The following is a 20000-nucleotide window of genomic DNA, read 5'->3' as shown; positions in this document are numbered from 1 at the left end:
CAGTTATAGCTCATTATCATATTTGACATCATGAAGGCGAGCTCTCTCTCTCTTTCTCTTGCATCTCTCTCTCCCCCTCTCTCTCTCTCCCTCTCTCTGCCTGTCTCTGTCACAGTCTTAAGAATGTAAACAAAGCAACATAGCGAACATCTGGTTTTCACGTTTAAAAACTATGTATTGAATCACATGGTGTGGCGTGAATTCCTGCAGCCGAAAAAAACGGAGGATTCTGTTTTCTTTGTTTGATGGAACTATACGCCTAAATGTCAAGTTCAAGGTGTTGCTGTTGGCTGTTGGCTATTGGCCTATATAGCACAGAAACAAACTCGCTTTCACGGTTGGGAGTGGAATTGGCTATTCTCAAGCCATTATAATAATTATAAAAAGAGGACTACTTGGATTGTAGTGGGTGAAAATGATCGTGCTTAGACAAGCCATTCATAATATCTTCAATAATCAAGGTGTTTTTCCAAGGGTAACTTGTTATGTTTTGAAGAGGGCCCTATTGGCCTTTTGCATAAGGGGTCTTTTCATACAGTCGTACTGTTTGCGCCACTGCAGAAAGACTCGAGTTTCTGTGAGCCCACAGACCCGAGTGCTGTGAACAATTCCTGATTTGTTTTAAGGGGAGTTCAATAGCAAGGAATGTTTTAGGAGAAAATATGCTTTGAAATGAGTCTTGCAGTGCTCCCCAAATAAGAGAGAAAGTCAACGAAGGGGAAACAAAACGCCCTGGAGACTGAACAAGGCAGTCTTTTTGTTAGAACGTTCAATGTCGCATGGCCTGGCATCTTTTTATATTTAGTGGAATGTGCCTCTTTAGGCAGTGAGTCATGATTCCGTGTATGATTTTAGCCTAATGGTAGCATTTTCTGAAAGGGATACGGTTGATATGCTCACTTTCAGCATGCATTTAGTTGTGCAAGTATAGTAACACATTCTTTATTTATTTGCTGTAAATAGAATAATACGTGACAATAAAGGAATCTGAATCTGAATTCACTGTATTATGGTCAGACTGAGTGTGGCACGCATCAAGACACATTTTAAAGAAATAGTCTGCTTCATTCGAGCGAATGGTCTAGAATTGGCTTTGTTTGGTTAAGGCCATGGCGAGACTCGAGCCCTCCAATAAAAATAAATCTCAAATTAATTATGGCCTCAAGCAAGGGGCCAGACAGTTCGTGCTTATAATGCAGCAGACTCCACTTCATGCCCTCAGTATTTTGACTTGGGCTGTCTTTTTACTGGGGGGGGGGGGGTACCAAAACGCGATAGTCTAGTTAATAAGATGATTCGCGTAGGACTATGTCTTGGTCTTAATAATACAGTCTGAAATTATTGTCATACAACTAAGTCAGCAGGCTATGCCTATGCATCATTATCCTCACGCGAGGAATGATTAAGTGGACATTGAAGACTGGACGTATAGGCCACGTCAATGCGTATAGGTCTATATCATATTCCTGTGCAATAAGCTTCATGCATCTGGACACTTTTGTATCACAAACAGTACTGTATTTGCAAATCTGATATGTCATAAATGTATAGATGTAGCAGTACTGTCTATCTGTATGTCATGTATGTCATATATGTTATGATGAATTGAAAATGGGGGACCCTGGTGGAAACAAGACGAAAGTCTTTCTCTGGTCTGCATCCCCTTAACAATTGTATGTATTGAGATGTACTGTACTGTACCCATTCTGCAATCTGTTAATAAACTTTTCAATCAATCAATCAATCAGTATATTAGTGCCGTATGCGCTTCAGTATAGGCTAAATAAAGATGAGAGAGGATGGGCCTAACAATTGAAACACTGAACTAACCTCAACGGTGTCCGCCCACTCCTGGCGTTTTGCCCCAATGGAGAGACAGAGGAGCTACTGGCTCGTGGTATAGGAAGAAATGTCTGGCTGTCTAGTTCCAGCGTCGAGCCAGATGTTCTGTGGTTCGCTGTGTAAACCAACTTGCATCTGTTTATTGGTCTTCCAAAATGTTTGTTGCCACTGCACTCATTATGGCCATGGCAGGTCCTGGACCCCTGTCCTTCCTTTGCATAACCTCCATGGTTGGCATGAGCGGGTGGATATGTTGCGTGTTTGTGTAAAGGCCTGTTGTTCAACCTAAGGCATGGTTTTGGTAAACAATCAAGGATGGATGTCTGTCACTCAAAAATGTAAGTCACTGAACTCTTCTGATATATATTTATATATATATACAAATGCATCACCCTCATTCATTTCAAGGCATTGGAAACACGCTGGAAAACATCAGAGTTGAGCCCATATTAATAATATGAACGCTTCACATTGTGGAATGTAGAATAAGAGAAAGAGCCGGCCAGTAAAGAGTTAAACAAGGTGTCTCCCTTAATTACAGGAGTCTGAACTGGCCTCAGGCAGGAGAGGCCTTGACCCCTAGCAGGATCCAGATGTGGTGGTCTCAGGGGGGCCTCTCCCCCGGCAGACCCCCAAGTCGAGAGCAGACAGGCCGGCCCGTCTGTCAGTCTATAGCGGCGCAGCTCTGTTCGGGCACCGCGAGGCCGCTCCCCCAGGCAGAGCCCCATTGGTCTGGTCACGTTCAGAGCTGGCTCCATGTCTAGCATCTGCTCTCAAATTGTGCTTGAATTGATGAGGGCAATTTCGTAAGGTAGAGGAAAGGAAAATAGTATGGGGGTGGGGGGCAGGGGGGCAGGGGATTTTTGTTCGCAGTTTTGAGACAGAAACAATCCGTTGAACAGACATGCAATAATGGTATAGTAATAATAATGGCAGGGCTATTGATACGAATAATTATAATACTAATAACAATAACAACAACAATAATAATAACACTAATATAATAATAATTGTTATTATAACAACAACAATGACGATCATAATCCTCATCATCATCACCACCATCATCACCATTATCACTTTATATGCCAGATTAGTCTACGTACTGTATATACATCAGACTAATCAGCAGGCCACAAATCTATGTGTGTTCTTCTATGTTACTTAAATATAGAAAAGAAGGTATCATTTCCCCCCAATCATATAGTTATACTCCATAATTTGGAGATATTACATGCCATTATCCAATCTGTGTCGTGCTGAACAACAGACGCACACATGCAGAGCAGACCCTCTCGGTAAAGCCGGGCTATAATGCGGCTCGGGCTGCGTGCTTGTGTTTTATTAATGGTGTTTCGGAGGAAACTTCACAGAGGCTTGGCGAGCCATAACAAAAGACAAGGTTGCAACAATTCTTGCCACAGGTAGTTTAAGTTCCTCCCTTCCTTTGATTTACTGCGCTTTCATCAGCACGTTTAGGAAAACATCTGTCTCTTTGAAAGTGAAACTTTGTGAACTTTATTGAATATATCCATTTCACGGTGGAAAACAGAATATAATAGAGAATCGGTTGATTTACTATAGTGGCAGGGTGGAGGCATGGCCAGATGCTATAGTCTATAGTGTATATAGTATGTAGGCGTGAGCCAAAAGCCACACACACACTCGAAAACACCATGGAATCACGTAACGATCTCAGGGTGCACGAATGAACTTCGTCATTATAGTGCAGTTAAAAAACATATCCAATTTGTGTTGTGTGATGATAATGTCTTTATTGGATAGACAACCGATCTGCTCGACAGTGTTTGTGATGTTTGGGAAAAAGTACAGAAAAATACTCTACAGCAGGCTAAAAGCAATGGCTCTGCACATAACGCAGGAAACCATCCTGTAAATAGTTCCGAGGAAAAACATAACAGCGGAGCGAACAGTCAATTGTTGTCCCCGCTTATCTCTTTGGGACAAGTATCCTGCAGCGCGTTGGTGCCGCCGCGCTGAAGGCAGGGCTCTCTCTCATGACACACAGCCTCCCTCTCCTCCAGCGGCCGCGGTGACTTCACTTCCCAAATGTAGAGGAAAAAAAACCATCCGGTAAACTGTCTGTTTCTCTCCGCGACATATCGGGGCGCTGGGATTAATTCAGGAGCGTGTCATGTTTGGAATATTGTTGGGGTCCGCTGAAAAGTGCGCAAAATGGACGGAACTATTAAGGTAAGGGTGGCGGACGGGGTGTAGTAGGAGTTTATTATGATGAGATATTGCTTTTTTCCGGAGTTGCGCCTCCAGTTTGAGCCTGGTTGTGATGCGAGCTGTAACCTCCAGCGACAATGAGCGGCTTTCTCTGTCGGTCCGAGAGCGGTAACCAGATTTCCTTCTCTTTTCCTCATTCTTTCGCAACGTTTCCTTTTTTCTTTGCAACAAACTATGCTATTGTGAGAAGAGGTTGAGGTTGGATTTAGGCTTAAATCAGACACGCTTTTAGATCGTGATGGTGGCGACCGAGCGCACAATTACGCACGTCTGGAATGTCACAGCGGAGCGGTTATTCAGTCCAGACAGTACGTTATAATATAAGCTAAGACCACGTATATAGAACGAATGCACTATAGCCTTTATGCACTGTCTGGGATTAGGAATGGTTTCATTCGCTCAGTTTGATTTGGTTCGGTTTGGTTCGGTTCGGGAGATTGAGCAATAAGGCTGGGATCACCGTTAGACTCGTCTCCTCATCATGATGTGTCCAAGCTGCGCCACAGCGGTGTGGCACCGCGCCCGGCCGGGTCCCCGGGTCCCCAGACTCCTGGGTCGAACCTACAACGTGTTGGGGTATTTCGGACACGAATTCATCTCTGTGTTATACAATGTCGTTTATTTATAACCACTGTATGGCCGCGTTGAAAAGTTATGTTCAATTCAAAGTTAAACTGAAACGCAGAAACTTAAACTCCGTAGGCCTACTATATATACGCTAAATGTCGCTTTTGCGACACACTCTTGGCCACAACTCTTTACAGTCGTATACTGTCGGGTTTCTTATAGCCATCTAGACTAGACCACTATTAGCTGCCAGTCGAGCGCGCTGGTCTACATTAGCACTGCTGCCCCTCGACATTGAGATTCCAGATGCATCATGGCTGTATAGCCACCAGATGTTGAATGGCAAGTAGCTTTTATTTCATACAGGGCTCATCTGTCTGTCAACAACATAGCTCTGCTAACAAGAATGCAGCATCTGTGTGGAGTTATGAAAAAGGCAGCGTGTTTTCTTTAGGAAATTTAAAGTAGTGGGTTTGTGGCGGCTGGGTGTGGTGTAAATTTAGGAAGAGTGCAGCCTAAACGTTGGTTAGACAAAAAAAAAATGGCAGTCTGAATAGCCTAGTTATTTAAACACAGTCATTCTCACTGCTTTAATTGTATTGATATCAGTCGGGGAGGTTTGTGATGGTAAACGTGTTTAGGACCTGCAGCCTCAATATTTACGACAAAACAATTTATGGCAATTGATATTACAATAACATGAGTGACTGCTAACTGTATTCGTAGTTCCTCAGAGGAAGGGTTATCCTATAGTCATCAGAGCTTCCTGTTCTACACAATCTGTTCCTGACAGGTTTCCTTTTCCTCCGTTAAACAAAAGACAGGAATGCCCCCCCCCTGCCTGACTGCTGGGACGTGTGTGTGTGTGTGTGTGTGTGTGTGTGTGTGTGTGTGTGTGTGTGCGTGCGTGTGAGTGTGAATGCCCCCCCTGCCTGACTCTGCTGGGATGTGTGAACGCCAAACAGACGCACGTGCAGTCTGGGTGTGGAGCGGGAGCTCCATCAGTCGCGTCGTGACACATGTGTGCTGGGAGAGAGAAAGAGAGAGAGAGAGATAGGCTGGGCTGATACACAGAGCTGGTCCCCCCAGCAGGTGTCACGGTGACATGATACAACTACGTGATTTACAGTTTTTCCCCCTCTCCGTTTGACTTTTCTTTTTTAACGAACAAACCATTTGAGAAAGGTTCTTCTAAAGGCATCTCTGGTGGTAAAATGCTTATGAGAGAAAGAGGAAAAAGTGAGAGAGATCAACTGACTTGGATCTTTATCAACACCCTCCCCATTGGCACCCTGTGTGTGTGTGTGTGTGTGTGTGTGTGTGTGTGTGTGTGTGTGTGTGTGTGTGTGTGTGTCTGTATGTCTGTCTGTCTGTCTATCTGTCTGTCTGTCTGTCTGTCTGTCTGTCTGTCTGTCTGTCTGTCTGTCTGTCTGTCTGTCTGTCTGTGTCTGTCTGTCTGTCTGTCTGTCTGTCTGTCTGTCTGTCTGTCTGTCTGTCTGTCTGTGTGTGTGTGTGTGTGTGTGTGTGTGTGTGTGTGTGTGTGTTCTTCACTGATACTAGGAAAGAAAACATACCACATTGGCACAGTCTGTTGCTCTCAGAATGTCTCTTCACACAGAGAGAGAGAGAGAGAGAGAGAGAGAGAGAGAGAGAGAGAGAGAGAGAGAGAGAGAGAGAGAGAGAGAGAGAGAGAGATGGTGCACTCCTATTTTTAAAACCTCTATTTAATCTTGATAGACGCACATGCCACTTGCCAATCATGGATTCCGTGGTGCGGCCTGATATGTCAGCGTACATGTAACGTGCAACAGCCATAATAGTGGAGTCCTGCCCCTTATCAGACCACAGTGAGACATTCCCTCACTCGTCTATACTTTATCGTGTGCAGCGAGCTGGTGTGTCCAACTAAGATACTGAACACTATACTCTGTCTGTCCAGACCGATGATGGGCCCACATGATGAAATCACTGGAAAAAGTCTCTCCAGTTCTAAAGGAATGGGGTAGATGCAAGGGCTGCAGGGCAATATGGCCAAAATACCACCGCTCCATATTTTCCTTTATTTTTTTTTGACAGTGTGACATGTCGGTTTCCAGTATAAATTACAATGTGATATGATTGTTTTTGTTTTTTTCCATGTGTTTGTGTTGTAATACAGTTGCCATGGTGCCACTGTGCCACTCCAAATTATGGAGAAAATGGTCTATTTTCACACAAAAAATAAATTAGAATAGTTTTTAAAATTAACTTAAAAATATAGAGTATGTGTACTTATTATTGCAGTATGTATATAGTGTGGATGACATAGTAAAAATCAAAGTCAGTATACCTCCCAGCCCTGGGTAGATGTTGCCATAGCGTGGTCCATATACAGCAGACTACATTGACCACCATGTGACCCCAGAAGCAGTTCCATCACTAGGGGTGCAGCGATATGATGATCTGAGATCAGTTATTAAGATTTCATCACAATAATGCATTCACAGGTAAATCGTGGAGGTCGTGATATGTTCTTGCACAATCCACATGTAATTTCTATTCTATAACTTTCTCAATATCCACTCATGATATACCTTTTTAAACTAGTTTTTTTCCCTATTAGGCCTATACAGGCTGTGAATGGAGTATTGTTACCATTTGTACTGTTCAGTAACTTGTAAAATAGCCATAGAGAAGTAAAGTGAAAAATATTATGATAGATATCGTGATTTGCAAAAATGTGTTAAAAATTGTAGAAAAATTATGACATTTTGGCAGTATCGCCCACGCCCTACTCATCACTTCCTATATGCTCCATAGTGAATACCTATCTGTATTATAGTTGGGTGATGATATTTACTATTTTTGTTTATTTGCTTATTTGAGCTCATTCACTGTCCATCCTCACCTTCTCACCCGGCCATTCCTTACTTTTCCTCCCTAGAGCCTAAAAGCTTTAAGCAGATCACCTGATTATAAAAATATATGTAATACTAGTCATAGTGATGTAACGGCATAGTGATGCACTGTATGCTCTAATCGCATTGATCGGCTGCCATTCAATATTGGAAGATATTCAATAGGAGAGATCCTGCTGATGATTGGTTTCCTCCAATACTATTTTCTTGTTATTTAAAATATTGGTTGGTTGTTAGCTTAATTCTATTTTTGCCACCAGAAGTGTCTTGCCATCTGCTACCAGCATGAAATAATCATAATTTATTAGTACAGGACATTATGTATATATACACATATCAATCCATGGTAAATATACATTAATTTTGAATTTCAATTACACTAAAACTTACCTAGAAAATAGTTATTTTAAATGTAAACAAATACAAAATGTTTGTATTATTGTAGGACACAAATAAAAATATAGTGTTTTGATAAATATGTACCAGATTGGTATTTGTCTCAATCTACGTAAGAATGAATCAGATAAATGTGGTGCCACTATGCAAAACAACACCAAGGTGCTCACATGAGGTAAAAATACAGGAAAGAAAAGGGTATCTGCCATATATCTGGAAAATAAAGATGAATATTTATTTATAAAAGTGCATTAAGAAAAAAAAGGGGGGTTTTGACAAGGTGCCTTCCAGGGTTAACCGTGACGACGGAGGTGCCTTCCAGGGGTAACCCTGACGAAGTAGGTGCCTTCCAGGGTTAACCCTTATGACAGAGGTGCCTTCCAGGGTTGACCCTGATGACAGAGGTGCCTTCCAGGGGTAACCTTGCTGAAACACTGTTGGATTGTTATATACTTTTACCAATAATATTTATATTCCTCACCTGTGTATTTTTCAATGAATATCAGGTAGCATTTGGTTTTCCTCTGAGACAGATATACCGTGGACTGAGAAACCCTTCAATCCTCAAAGATTAGACGTGTCTCTGTCTAAGCTGTCCCCATCACATGTCCTCAGACCCAGATGTGCGTCAGTCTTCCAGCTTAATCCTCCACACAGTGTCCTTTAAATGTAATGATTTGGCGTTCAGACATGTTGTTGTTGTCTTCGTTTGACACCGTGGATGACACAATAATGGCAAGTTGCCCAACTCATGAAGGTCCACATATAGTGGATAACAGTGTCCCCAATGTGGCTTCCAGGGACACTGGGGACACTTATTCCTCCAGATAATCAACCTAATACATCTGTTTTTCTATTTCAAGTTTTCACATGAAACACTCTTAAATAGAAAGATGGCAAGAAGGAATAGTGTGTACATACCTAGTTAAAAGACAATGTTGAGTACTTCAGGGTGATGTATCCCATGTGATTCGAATTGACTTTACAACTTTAATACACAGGCTGTACAACAAGAAACAAGATTCAAAACAGACTCATTTATCGCTCTTCACCGAAGGGCCCAGTTATTGAATGTGAGAGCTTTGGGACGGCGGGGTGGTCTGACTCTGAACATTATCAAACAATCACAGCGAGATCCGACGTTAAACTGGGTTCCCCCCGAGTACGTATGCGCTCCATACGTCGCTTTCCAAGTCATGAGCCGCGGAGCACGTGGAGAGACAATGGGAGTATCTCGCCAAGCCCCACGTTTGCAGGGTTTGTTTTCTTTAATAAACTTACATTGCTCCAGCTGAGCCACAGCAGTGGGGTCAGTGTAACCATGACCCCTCGCTTCTGTTGAGGCTTCAGCTGTGCGGAGGGGAACCCGGGGCCCGCAGACAAGACGAGGGCCCGCGCGTCGCAGCGCCCTGTCTTACTATACGGTGGGCATGTTTGAAGTCACGCTAACGTCAACAGGAAGCTACAGATGCTACAGAGGCCTGAGTGCTGTATACACAAAGCACGCAGGATGCCAGATTGCGATACGATACGTAACTGCACATAATTACGTAAACAAAACTAAAAAAACTAAAAACAAAATGTCCAAGAGATTGGAGTTTGGAGATCACAGTTGTTTTTTATTGAAGTTGTGACTGCTGACATTTCTGAGTGTTAAAACTGTTCTCCTTTGACCTGCAGGAGGCGCTATCAGTGGTGAGTGAAGACCAGTCCTTATTTGAGCCTCCATACGCTGCTGCTGCCCCTCTGCCTAAGACAGACATGACTGCATCTGGCACACAGGACTACGGCCAGACCCACAAAATCAACCCCTTACCCCCACAGCAAGAGTGGATCAACCAGCCAGTCAGGGTCAACGTCAAGAGAGAATATGAGCACATGAACGGATCCAGGTACGGCTCTAGGTTTTCTGTACCTTTGTGTATATTACACTTATCAAACACCTGGTGATCTTAGTAGTTACTGAGGCTGCTACTTTAAAGTTTATTAAGTGAACACTTAGGTACACAGTAGTCCATCTATAGTATGGAGTATTATAACTATATTCATAATGGGGTACACATTACAGAATAATAGTGCTCTATATCAATATACAGATGAAATAACATGACGGTTTGCTTAATTGGCTTAAAGCCCCAATGATTCTTTGTTCCCCCCCACCATAGCAACGTGGGTGGGGCATAGTCACATATATTTTTGAAGAGTTGTATTCATTTTGAAAACATCAATATTTATATAAAATGGAAAGGATTACTATGACGTTCTTAAAAAACGTCAGACGGTTGATGTATGGATCTAACCAGCTGGTCGCCCTTATCTAACCACTACCTGAACCCATAACCATAACCATAATCATAACCATAACCATAACACACACACGACACGCACGCTGTGCACGCTCGCACACTAGCAGCCACTTTAACATGAGAAAGCACTCACTCATGCTGCACACGCCCACACTTATGGCCACAAAGGAAAGGTCACTTTAAAAATAGTATAGTAACAGTATATTGCACTACCAAAGGACCTAGCATGTCCTTCATGCTCTGTAAATAACTATGTACAAATACCGTGATGTCCCACTATGTTACCTGCTTATTGCACAATGTTGTTTATTGGATTCTATTATATGTTGTACTACTGTATTGCACATCGTTGCGGGCAAGACCACCCGCATTTCATTGTATACTTGTATGCCGTGACAAATACAACTCTTGACTTGACTTGAACAAGATTGCACGTCTAAAAAATACAACATGTTGTTTTCACTCCAGTGTTTACAAACATTAGCGACGTAAACAAACGCTTTACGACGACAAAATCCAGCAGATACGATAGAACTAATATTGACTTGCTGTCTGCTGTTAGTGTTAGGGTTACCCATCTGTTTACACTTGGGCCTTTAATGAAAAGACACAACATGATAAGCCTGTTTTACGTAAGACCCTGTTATTAAACATTATAATCAATTTAAGCTGTGTGCCTGAATTATAGTTAAGCCAAAGTCAAGTAAAGTGAAGCCAAAGTTGGTCATCCGTCCATCATAAAGCATAGTTTCCTTTAACAACTGTTTCTTTTGCCCACTTATATTTCATGTAGGCTATAACCATACCATGTATCCACTTAGAATCACCGATATGCTTACAGCAATTATTGTTCCTTGAGGCAGATTATATGAGTTTACTTACTGATCTCATGTGTGTGTGTGTGTGTGTGTGTGTGTGTGTGTGTGTGTGTGTGTGTGTGTGTGTGTGTGTGTGTGTGTGTGTGTGTGTGTGTGCATGCGTGTATGCATGCATGTGTGTGTGTGTGTGTTCGTGCGTGTATGCATCCATGTGTGTGTGTGTTTGTGCGTGTATGCATGCATGTGTGTGTGTGTATCTGTGTGTGTGTTTGTGCGTGTATGCATGCATGTGTGTGTGTGTGTATGTGTGTGTGTGTGCGTGCGTGTATGCGTGCATGTGTGTGTATGTGTGTGTGCGCGCATGTATGTGCATGGGTGTGTGTGTACATGTGTTTGTGTAGTAGGGAGTCTCCAGTGGATTGCAGTGTGGGTAAATGTAATAAGCTGGTGGGGGGCAACGACACATCTCAGATGAACTACGGAAACTATATGGACGAGAAGAATGGCCCGCCTCCCAACATGACCACCAATGAGAGGAGAGTCATTGTACCTGCAGGTAAGGCTATACTGTCCCCACTATTGAAACTATTGACATTTTACATTTAGAACTGTGGTTCTCACCCTATGTAGCTTGTGATCCCTGAAAACAGAGGGACCTCCATCAGGGCCAAGCAAGAATGGTGAACTTTGACCTCCACCCCCTCATCATGGCCAAGCATAGACAGAATGGTGACCTTTGACACCAAATAATGATTTTATTTACCCATTATTTCAGGCTATTTCACTTGATCATCTGAGGTGCTATATAGACTTAAACTATTCACAAGTACAGAAACGCATCTACACCAGAGATTATTAGTATGATCATGTATTTCCATATATTTCTACGACCCCCTCCAAAATCATCTTGGGGCCCCATGGGTCCTGATCCCCAGATTGAGAGCCACTGGTGTAGAAGTGTACTTTATTCCCACACAGCTCTCCTAGATACATGCAGCCCGCTACATCATGCGACCCAGAGAGTCTAGAGAGTGCACTGCCTCAGGGTTCAGTTCAGGGGTTCAGTGTCGACCCAGAGAGTCTAGACTCTAGAGCATGGTGCATTGCCTCAGGGTTCAGTTCAGGGGTTCAGTGTCGACCCAGAGAGTCTAGAAGAGCACGGTGCACTGTCTCAGGGTTCAGTGTCGAGCCAGAGATTCTAGAGCACGGTAGGGATGGGTACCTTTCACATTTGAACCGATACGGTACCGGTACCTGTGAATCGATACCGGTACCCAACGGTACCTTTTTTCTGTACTTTAGTCTAAACAAATTTAATTTACCTACCTCAGCCGTGAAAAAAAAATCCAAACTTCAAATAACTACAATTTCGACAGTTTTCGGCTTGCGCTCCGACTGCTTTGTTGTTGAATCAAGTCAAATCCTAGGTAAGCATATATTGTGCGTGTGAACGTTGACATGTAAAGAAAAAAGGTAAAAAAATAATAATAATAATTTTTATTTTTATTTTATTTTAATTTTTTGGTATCTCACTTGAATCGATACTCGGTAGTACCGACGTGTTTCGGTTCGGTACCTCAAAAGTACCGAATTCGGTACCCATCCCTAGAGCACGGTGCACCGCGTCAGGGTTCAGTGTCGAGCCAGAGAGTCTAGAGCACGGTGCACTGTCTCAGGGTTCAGTGTCGAGCTCAAGTACACTTTGGCAGAGGTGGCTCACAGCTCACAGCTGGAATACATCCTCCTGCCAAGAATCAGACCAGCGACTTCTCGGTTACTGGTAGGCCTGTTTAGCTCTAGGCCATCCCAGCCACCCTAATACCCACCATGTGATTTGATTTGATTAGATTTATGTGGGCAAAAAACCTGATACATGCTCAAATATCCAAGTGCCGTGTTAGCCTCGTGCTCCGAGGATAACAGATACAATGTCGGGATCAAGTGCCTCTAGTGATGTAAATGCAATCAAACTCATACTTCACACACAGCGATATGGAATCTGTCTCTTATTTGTTCAGCACTGTGTCTGTAAATATCCACTGCGTATTTGCACAGGTGCTGGGGCTTTATTTCCCTCCTCAGTTGTTCTGATGTGTATTCAGATGGAGGCACCGCACTCTATTGGTATAAATTTGCCAATGTTGTAAATGTTTTATGACCCCCAGATCTACTTAGCCGGGTCATGGGTTAAAGCTGTTTTTTTCTTCCTCTTGCAATGCCATACCTCACTCCTGGGAGCGTGACTAAATGCACACAGGCAACGGGAGTCTGCTAGTCTATCAGCCTTTTACACGTCCCAGTAGACGGATTTCTCAGCATCATCACCGCCAGCTAATTATTAAGACGATCCGGTCTGAGCCAATCAAGCTACACATAGACACAAAGTCCCCAATTGAGACCCTCCCTCCCAATGTGTTCCTTTTAAAGTAATGTGCCTGATGATTGTTAACAAGATTTAACAACAAAATATTTTGGTTTGGCTGTGACTACCAAGACTGCTGCGCACCTAGCGATGTTGGTAAACCAGAAAGAGTCACACTTTTTGCTTAAAATTCACCAGATAACGACATTGAGACAACGCAGAATAAAGGTAGAGGATTCGAGGTTAAAGGTGAACTACAGCAAATGTAGTTTATTAGGGAACACAGATAACTCTCTCCCATATACCCTAGAGCAGGGGTAGGCAATTAAGTTTGGCAGAGGGCCACATTTTTTCCAAGCCATTGTATGGGGGGCAGGAAACAAAAACAATGGCTAATTTAATATATTGATAGTGAAAAATGTTTTACTCTGTGACAGACCACCTTATAACTAAGACATACATTTGTGGCAGAGGCAGAGAATGGACAAAATAAACGAACTGCATAGGTGGCATAATAAACTGTAAACGACATACACATTTGCACTGAACATTATACCTTTGTCTTTTTGCCATTTTATTATAAAATGAAAAAAAGAGACATTACATTACGCGCAACCAGCCCCTCTATCTGACAGCCCTTTCTGTGGAGTGCACTGGACTATTGAGAAACAATAGGAATTTTCCATTGGTTCTCCCAGTCCATGTGACCATTTCTAGCATTTCCATTGGCTATAGTGACAGACATAGATATATGATAATTGGATAGATACAGCGGATTAGATGCAGTCCAGAGAAATCAACCAATCTAGATATTTCAAGATTCTATGCTTTACATCCGCACATTCTCTGAGAGATGCACACAATTTTTTAGATGACAATCGATTCCGATACAATAAAGCAAGTCTTTATCACAAACAAATCCAAAGATATTTAATGTTTTACAAAACATGTTTAGTGTTGCGCCCGGATTTAGAGGGTTAAAAGCCTAATTGTATTTTTTATTTAGTTAATAAATGTCTTGTTGTAATTCCTTATATACCTAATGTAGCGCATCTTCTTGAAGCAGATTCAGAATTTTTTTCTCTGATTTGACTTCAGTTTAATTGCATTGTTACTGTTCACATGTGTGGTGCCGTCAGTCATATATAAGTAAAGTTTGAATGACTTACTGAACTGGTGTTTTAATTTCACACCACACTGCTTGTTTGTTATTTCAGCACCAGGCGCTGTCCACCGACTTTTTTCATGTTGAGCAAGCGCTACATTGCACCTCGCTGCCTACCTGTTATTCACTCTCAACATGGATAAAACAAAGTATAATAAGCATTCTTTAGGTGGTGGTAGTTTCTCTATTTGGACATTATAGCTAACATATAGCCTAGCCTAGTTGGTCAAAATAATAATAATAATTGAAAATAACCTGAGGGGCCAGATATTATTGCTGGCGGGCCAATTCCGGCCCGCAGGCCGCCTATTACCGACCTGTGCCCTAGAGTCCTAAAACTCAAATCTGTGATGTCATCACCAGGCATAAAGTCCGTAGCTGCTCCATAGACAATGAATTAGGGAAAGATGACACTGAGAGCACCCCGGGGAATTGTGTATATGGGTACATTTTCCGTTTCAGAACTGAGAACACTACCATAGAATAAAACCCATCTGGGTATTAAAAAGAAAACAAACATTCGGTTGGTCCACAAAATCTCCCATTCATTGTTTATGGAGCAGCTCCAAACTTTATACCTCATGACATCACAAGCTTGAGTCTGACTTCTCTGGTGTCTGGCTGTGGAAGAGAGTAGCTCATATTCACACATATTGATTGAATTTTCCTAAGCCATGGAAGAAACATATTGGAATTATTCATTTGGTTAGTGTTCCCCATAACATTTAAAGGAACACGCCACCATTATGAGAAATGTGCTTACTGTCTTCTCCAGAGTAAGATAGCTTAAAACTCTGGGAGAGGTGTTTTTGACCAACAGGCTAGCTGATCCATATCCGCTTCCATTCATTTGTACTAAGCTAGGCTAGCTTGCAGCCGGATAGCTTTCTACTGAACACACAGAGAGGAAATTGGTATCTATCTTCTTGTCTGACTCTGGAGAAGACGATACACGCATTTCCCACAATGTTGGTGTGTTCCTTTAAAAATAAGTAATAAAAATCAGTAGACTCACTTTATTGCTAAAGAAAGTAGCTCTTTTCTCCCCAGAATGAGCACATCTGATTCATTTAATGGAAATTAAATGGGAGCCATGGCACATTTTCCATATTAAAGGCCACTTAAGCCTTAGTGCTAAACTTATCCGAAAAGGCCAGTCATCTATTGACCTAATAACTCTCCACATGTTTGCCACTCCTTAACCACGCGTGGTCAACTTAGTGTTTTCCCTCCAGACTGGATCCAGTAATCCAGTAGATCCAGTAGATAAAAAACTCCCTTTCCTGTCTCTCCACTCCCTCCAGATCCACCATCGGGCAGCTGATATAACTTTCTTTGAACCCTCTATCCCCTTCTGTCTCTCCTTCTGTCCAGTCACTAAGACCCCCTAAGGGGTGGAACAGAGACCTCACGATACAATACTGTCACGATACCTGGGACCCGTTAACAATGGCATCACAATCCAGCGAGTTCTGTGATGATGTGTATTGCAATTCCATATATTGCAATATATTAAGATTTCTAAGTGAAATGAGTCACAAAAAATAAATAAATAATAATACAAAAAAAGGCTGAAATGATAGCTCCTCTGGGAAATAAAAAAAATCAAAACCATTTACCATTTACTATCACTATACTCATAGAAATAAATTATCATTGATAAATAGTGTCACAATGTATCAACTGAATCGATTCAATCGATTACAAATTACTGCATCATTGCTTTGAAACATTTAATTAGTGGCAGTTAATTGTTCTAGAGCATCTCGTCTGATGGAAATACAAAAGACAATAAAACATACATTCAGAAGCACTACGACTGTTCAGAAATGTTCTAAAAACACCCAGTACACTTAAATGAAAATTTATCATTTTCAGGTTAAATCTTTTTTTAATGAAAATCTAGTGTTTATACTGTATGCACAGATGAATCACTAAAATGATTGATGTATGAATCGATGATGTAAATAATCGTTAGCAGTAGTTGTAATCATTACAACTACTGCTAACGATTATTTACATCATCGATTGATACCATAACAATATATATTCCCCACCACTATACCCCATGACGCTCTCTCTACCTCCCCCTTCAGACCCGTTGTTGTGGTCCCAGGATCACGTTCGCCAGTGGCTAGAGTGGGCGATCAAGGAGTACGGCCTGTTGGAGATCGACACGCCCATGTTCCAGAACACAGATGGAAAAGATCTGTGCAAGATGAGCAAGGATGACTTCCTCCGGCTCACCACCATGTACAACGCTGAAGTCCTGCTCTCTCATCTCAATTACCTCAGGGAAAGTAAGTAATACCGATTTACATATCAAGAATCGTCAAAACTGAAGTTAATGCAGGCTTCTCTCACTCATCAACTCAATTACCTCAGGGAAAGCAAGTATTTCAATAATGGAGAATCATCAACTGGCTTCTCATAAAAATAAAATATATATTAAACTGAGAACTAAATCAAACTATACTAAGTCATACTAAAATGACCATAGTAATAAATTGTAGTAATTTTGAAATGGAAGAAATGCATCCAGCTCATGTATGGAAAACAGCCCACAAATTTCATATTTACGCTTTTTTAGGATTAGTTTCCGACGCTCATCTTGCTTAAACCTCTTTTGCTCTATAAAGCTATATGGGCAGCCTATTAGTCTATACATGCTGCATAAAAACAACACACCTAATTTAGGAGGGGAGGGAATATAATATATAGGTATTCTATATTCTATATTCATATTTCAAATTGCATGTGTCCGGATGGCAAAATGCAGTACTGTATCTACAAAAAACCCTGTAAATCATCTGCCCTATATTAATTTGCTTAGAGTTTTTTTTACACTCGATCTCAAGAAGGTGCTGAATGAGCTCAGTGGCAATGTTTCACGTCTGGTCAATGTTAGCTAGTTATTCACCATCAAATATGGAAAGACAATAGGTCCATAGATGTCCCTACCTAGATACCAAGAACATGCTAATGGTCCTTGTAGAAATGGAGCAATCTTCCATTTACTTGGGTATGTACTTTTAGGCAAATTTCTTGAAAATGTGGCTAGAGCTTAAACCAGTATGAATATTACTTGGTGCTCAGGAGAAGATGGCATATAAGACTTAGCTCCTGCTCTTGCTCCTGCTCTCCTGCATCTATTTGGGACTCTGCTTTTATTTTAAGTTTTACAGCATATCAAATGTTGGGATCACACAAATCGTCTGACTTCAATATGGGTTTGCACAACAAAACAGCTTGGGAACCCCTGAGTTAACGGGTTGTCATAGCAACCAATGCTAGAATCAACAGGTACAGTTATTTGAGCTAAGATCACAGTGATCAGCATCTATGGTAGTGTTTAATAATAATAGGAAATGCCAGCAATATCAATGGAACAGTAAGGAATATTCAAGTCAAAGCAGTTATTATCCCAAATATGGGATTAGTGCCGCAACAAGTATAAAAAACACAAAGAACAGGATTGTTTTCCCTCAGGGACATGGCACAGGCAACAAAAAATAAAAAAAATAAAAAAGAAGCTCTGTCTTCTCCCGCTGTGGGTAACGTTATTTGTGTCTAGTTCGAAGGCTGCATTTGCATTTGTCTTCTGCAAAGAACAGAGGTTAATGTCAACATGTCGGTGTAGACACTGGCCCTCTTTTTCCCAGAGTATCTCTCTTACTCTTGGAGGAGAAGCAAGGGTGAAAATGCCAAACCAGAGGGAAACAACGTGACACAAGCTGTTTTGTCACCGCAGTATGTTCATATTACTGTCAACAAACAATGAAATTGCCTCTTACTGGAAACCTGGACTAGCTTCTCTAAAATGGCCGCCCAGGCCTTTTTTTTTTTTTTTTTGCTCAGCCATGGAAACCAAAGGGTTTTTCGTTCCCTCTGGAAGATAACCATCAACCCTGACCCCCCCCCCCCCCCCCACTCCACTTTGCAGCGCCTTGTTTCCACATAGTCCACAGTGAGATGAGCCCAGGTGCATTGCCTCAGGAACCACTAGGCCCGTGTGTTGGGCGCAGCATGGGACGTGTATCATGTAATTCACAACGAAGGAGACTCTCTCTCTCTCTCTCTCTCTCTCTCTCTCTCTCTCCTCTCGCTCTCTCTCATCTCTCTCTCTCTCTCTCTCTCTCTCTCTCTCTCTCTCTCTCTCCTCTCTCTCTCTCTCTCTCTCTCTCTCTCTCTCTCTCTCTCTCTCGCTCTCTCTCTCTCTCTCTCTCTCTCTCTCTCTCTCCTCTCTCTCTCTGGACATCACTTCTTTACATGTTTTTCGCCAGAGAGATACTGCTCTATAAAAATAAAAAATTTATTTAGTGTTATTATTATCCAAAATATTATTAAATTCATAAGCATAAGATGTCACCATGACAGACCGCATCTGGCACGGGAGATTATTTGGACGAACAGTGTTTAAAGTTGCGGTTATTGAGCGCTCACTGTGTGCTGAAGGGCCCGGTGGATCGCGAGGCATGGGCGACACGCCGTGCCACCGTCTGGAAGTGGGAGCGAAACAGCCGGCGATCCCACGCGGAGGTTTTCACTGTCCCCTCTTTTTGAGCCTGATAATTAGTCGTGAGCTGCTGAGGCTAGAGGACAGTGGTCGCAGAATGTCACGACACCTTTAGTCGGGTGGAGTCACTGACTAAATTGAACGTTACTCCTAAAAAAATGTGACGGGGCTCCGGCGTGACGTAATGGGAACTGAGTTTTGTGGGTGTCAACAGTTTTCTCAGCGCACGGAGTCTGGGCAGAGGGAGGTGTTCTGTGCCGAGCATAACGGCCTCATTGTGCGCCTCTGCAGCGGGTGGATCTGCGTGTCTGAGCGCCACTGGGCACGCACTCCGCAGAGTGCGTTTTTCATTATGGCCGCTGGCTGCGGGGGGACTTTGCCGCGGCTTAGGCAGGCTGCACCGCGACTCTGACCGTCACTCTCCGCTTTGATTTAGACCTTGTGTGCCTTGGAGACAGAAGAGATGTCTCGGGAATCCTCCTCGCTTGCCAATTGAAATTGCCTTGGACCCGTTCCCGACAATCAAAAAGATGAATGTTCCCGTCCCGCGTCTGGACGACTGACCAGTTTCAGGCAGCGCTCGGAGAGGAAAGCGTGGTATTATTGACACTGGGAGCCCTGGGGCAAGTGGAACCGTGTAGCAAAAGCACATCTATGAAAGCCAGGAGGAGGAGGAGGAGGAGGAGGAGGAGGAGGAGGAGGAGGAGAGGGTCCAGGGTTTATGCCGGCCCTGCAGGGCTGCTGATTTGGAAACTGAAGCGGTTCCCCTTCTCTCCCTGGAGCACAAACAAACACAATCACAGACGAGGAGTAAAACCAAGTCCAGAGAGGAGACCTCTGGCTTCACTCACAAGAGCTGGAGCTGAGCCGAACTTCCA

General features: G+C 42.6%; 1 protein-coding gene across 9 annotated transcripts in view; it reads left to right on the top strand.

Moving 5' to 3' along the window:
- The window catches only part of fli1 (Fli-1 proto-oncogene, ETS transcription factor), a 56098-nt gene that overhangs the window by 2969 nt on the left and 33129 nt on the right, over positions 1–20000 (top strand). For 4 of the 9 annotated variants that reach the window (XM_084331370.1, XM_084331372.1, XM_084331373.1 and 1 more), the window contains exons 3-5: positions 9636–9847; positions 11481–11635; positions 16703–16906. In XM_084331370.1, the coding sequence (XP_084187496.1) occupies positions 9636–9847; positions 11481–11635; positions 16703–16906 (571 nt within the window). Of the gene's footprint in view, positions 1–2159; positions 2181–3865; positions 4057–9635; positions 9848–11480; positions 11636–16702; positions 16907–20000 lie in introns of those variants that run through there. The other 5 variants (XM_084331371.1, XM_084331374.1, XM_084331377.1 and 2 more) reach the window with 3 other exon arrangements.

This window comes from Notolepis coatsorum (genome assembly GCF_963971535.1).
Source record: "Notolepis coatsorum genome assembly, chromosome: 1".
Taxonomy (NCBI): domain Eukaryota; kingdom Metazoa; phylum Chordata; class Actinopteri; order Aulopiformes; family Paralepididae; genus Notolepis; species Notolepis coatsorum.
This window is presented reverse-complemented; position numbering and strand designations above follow the sequence as displayed.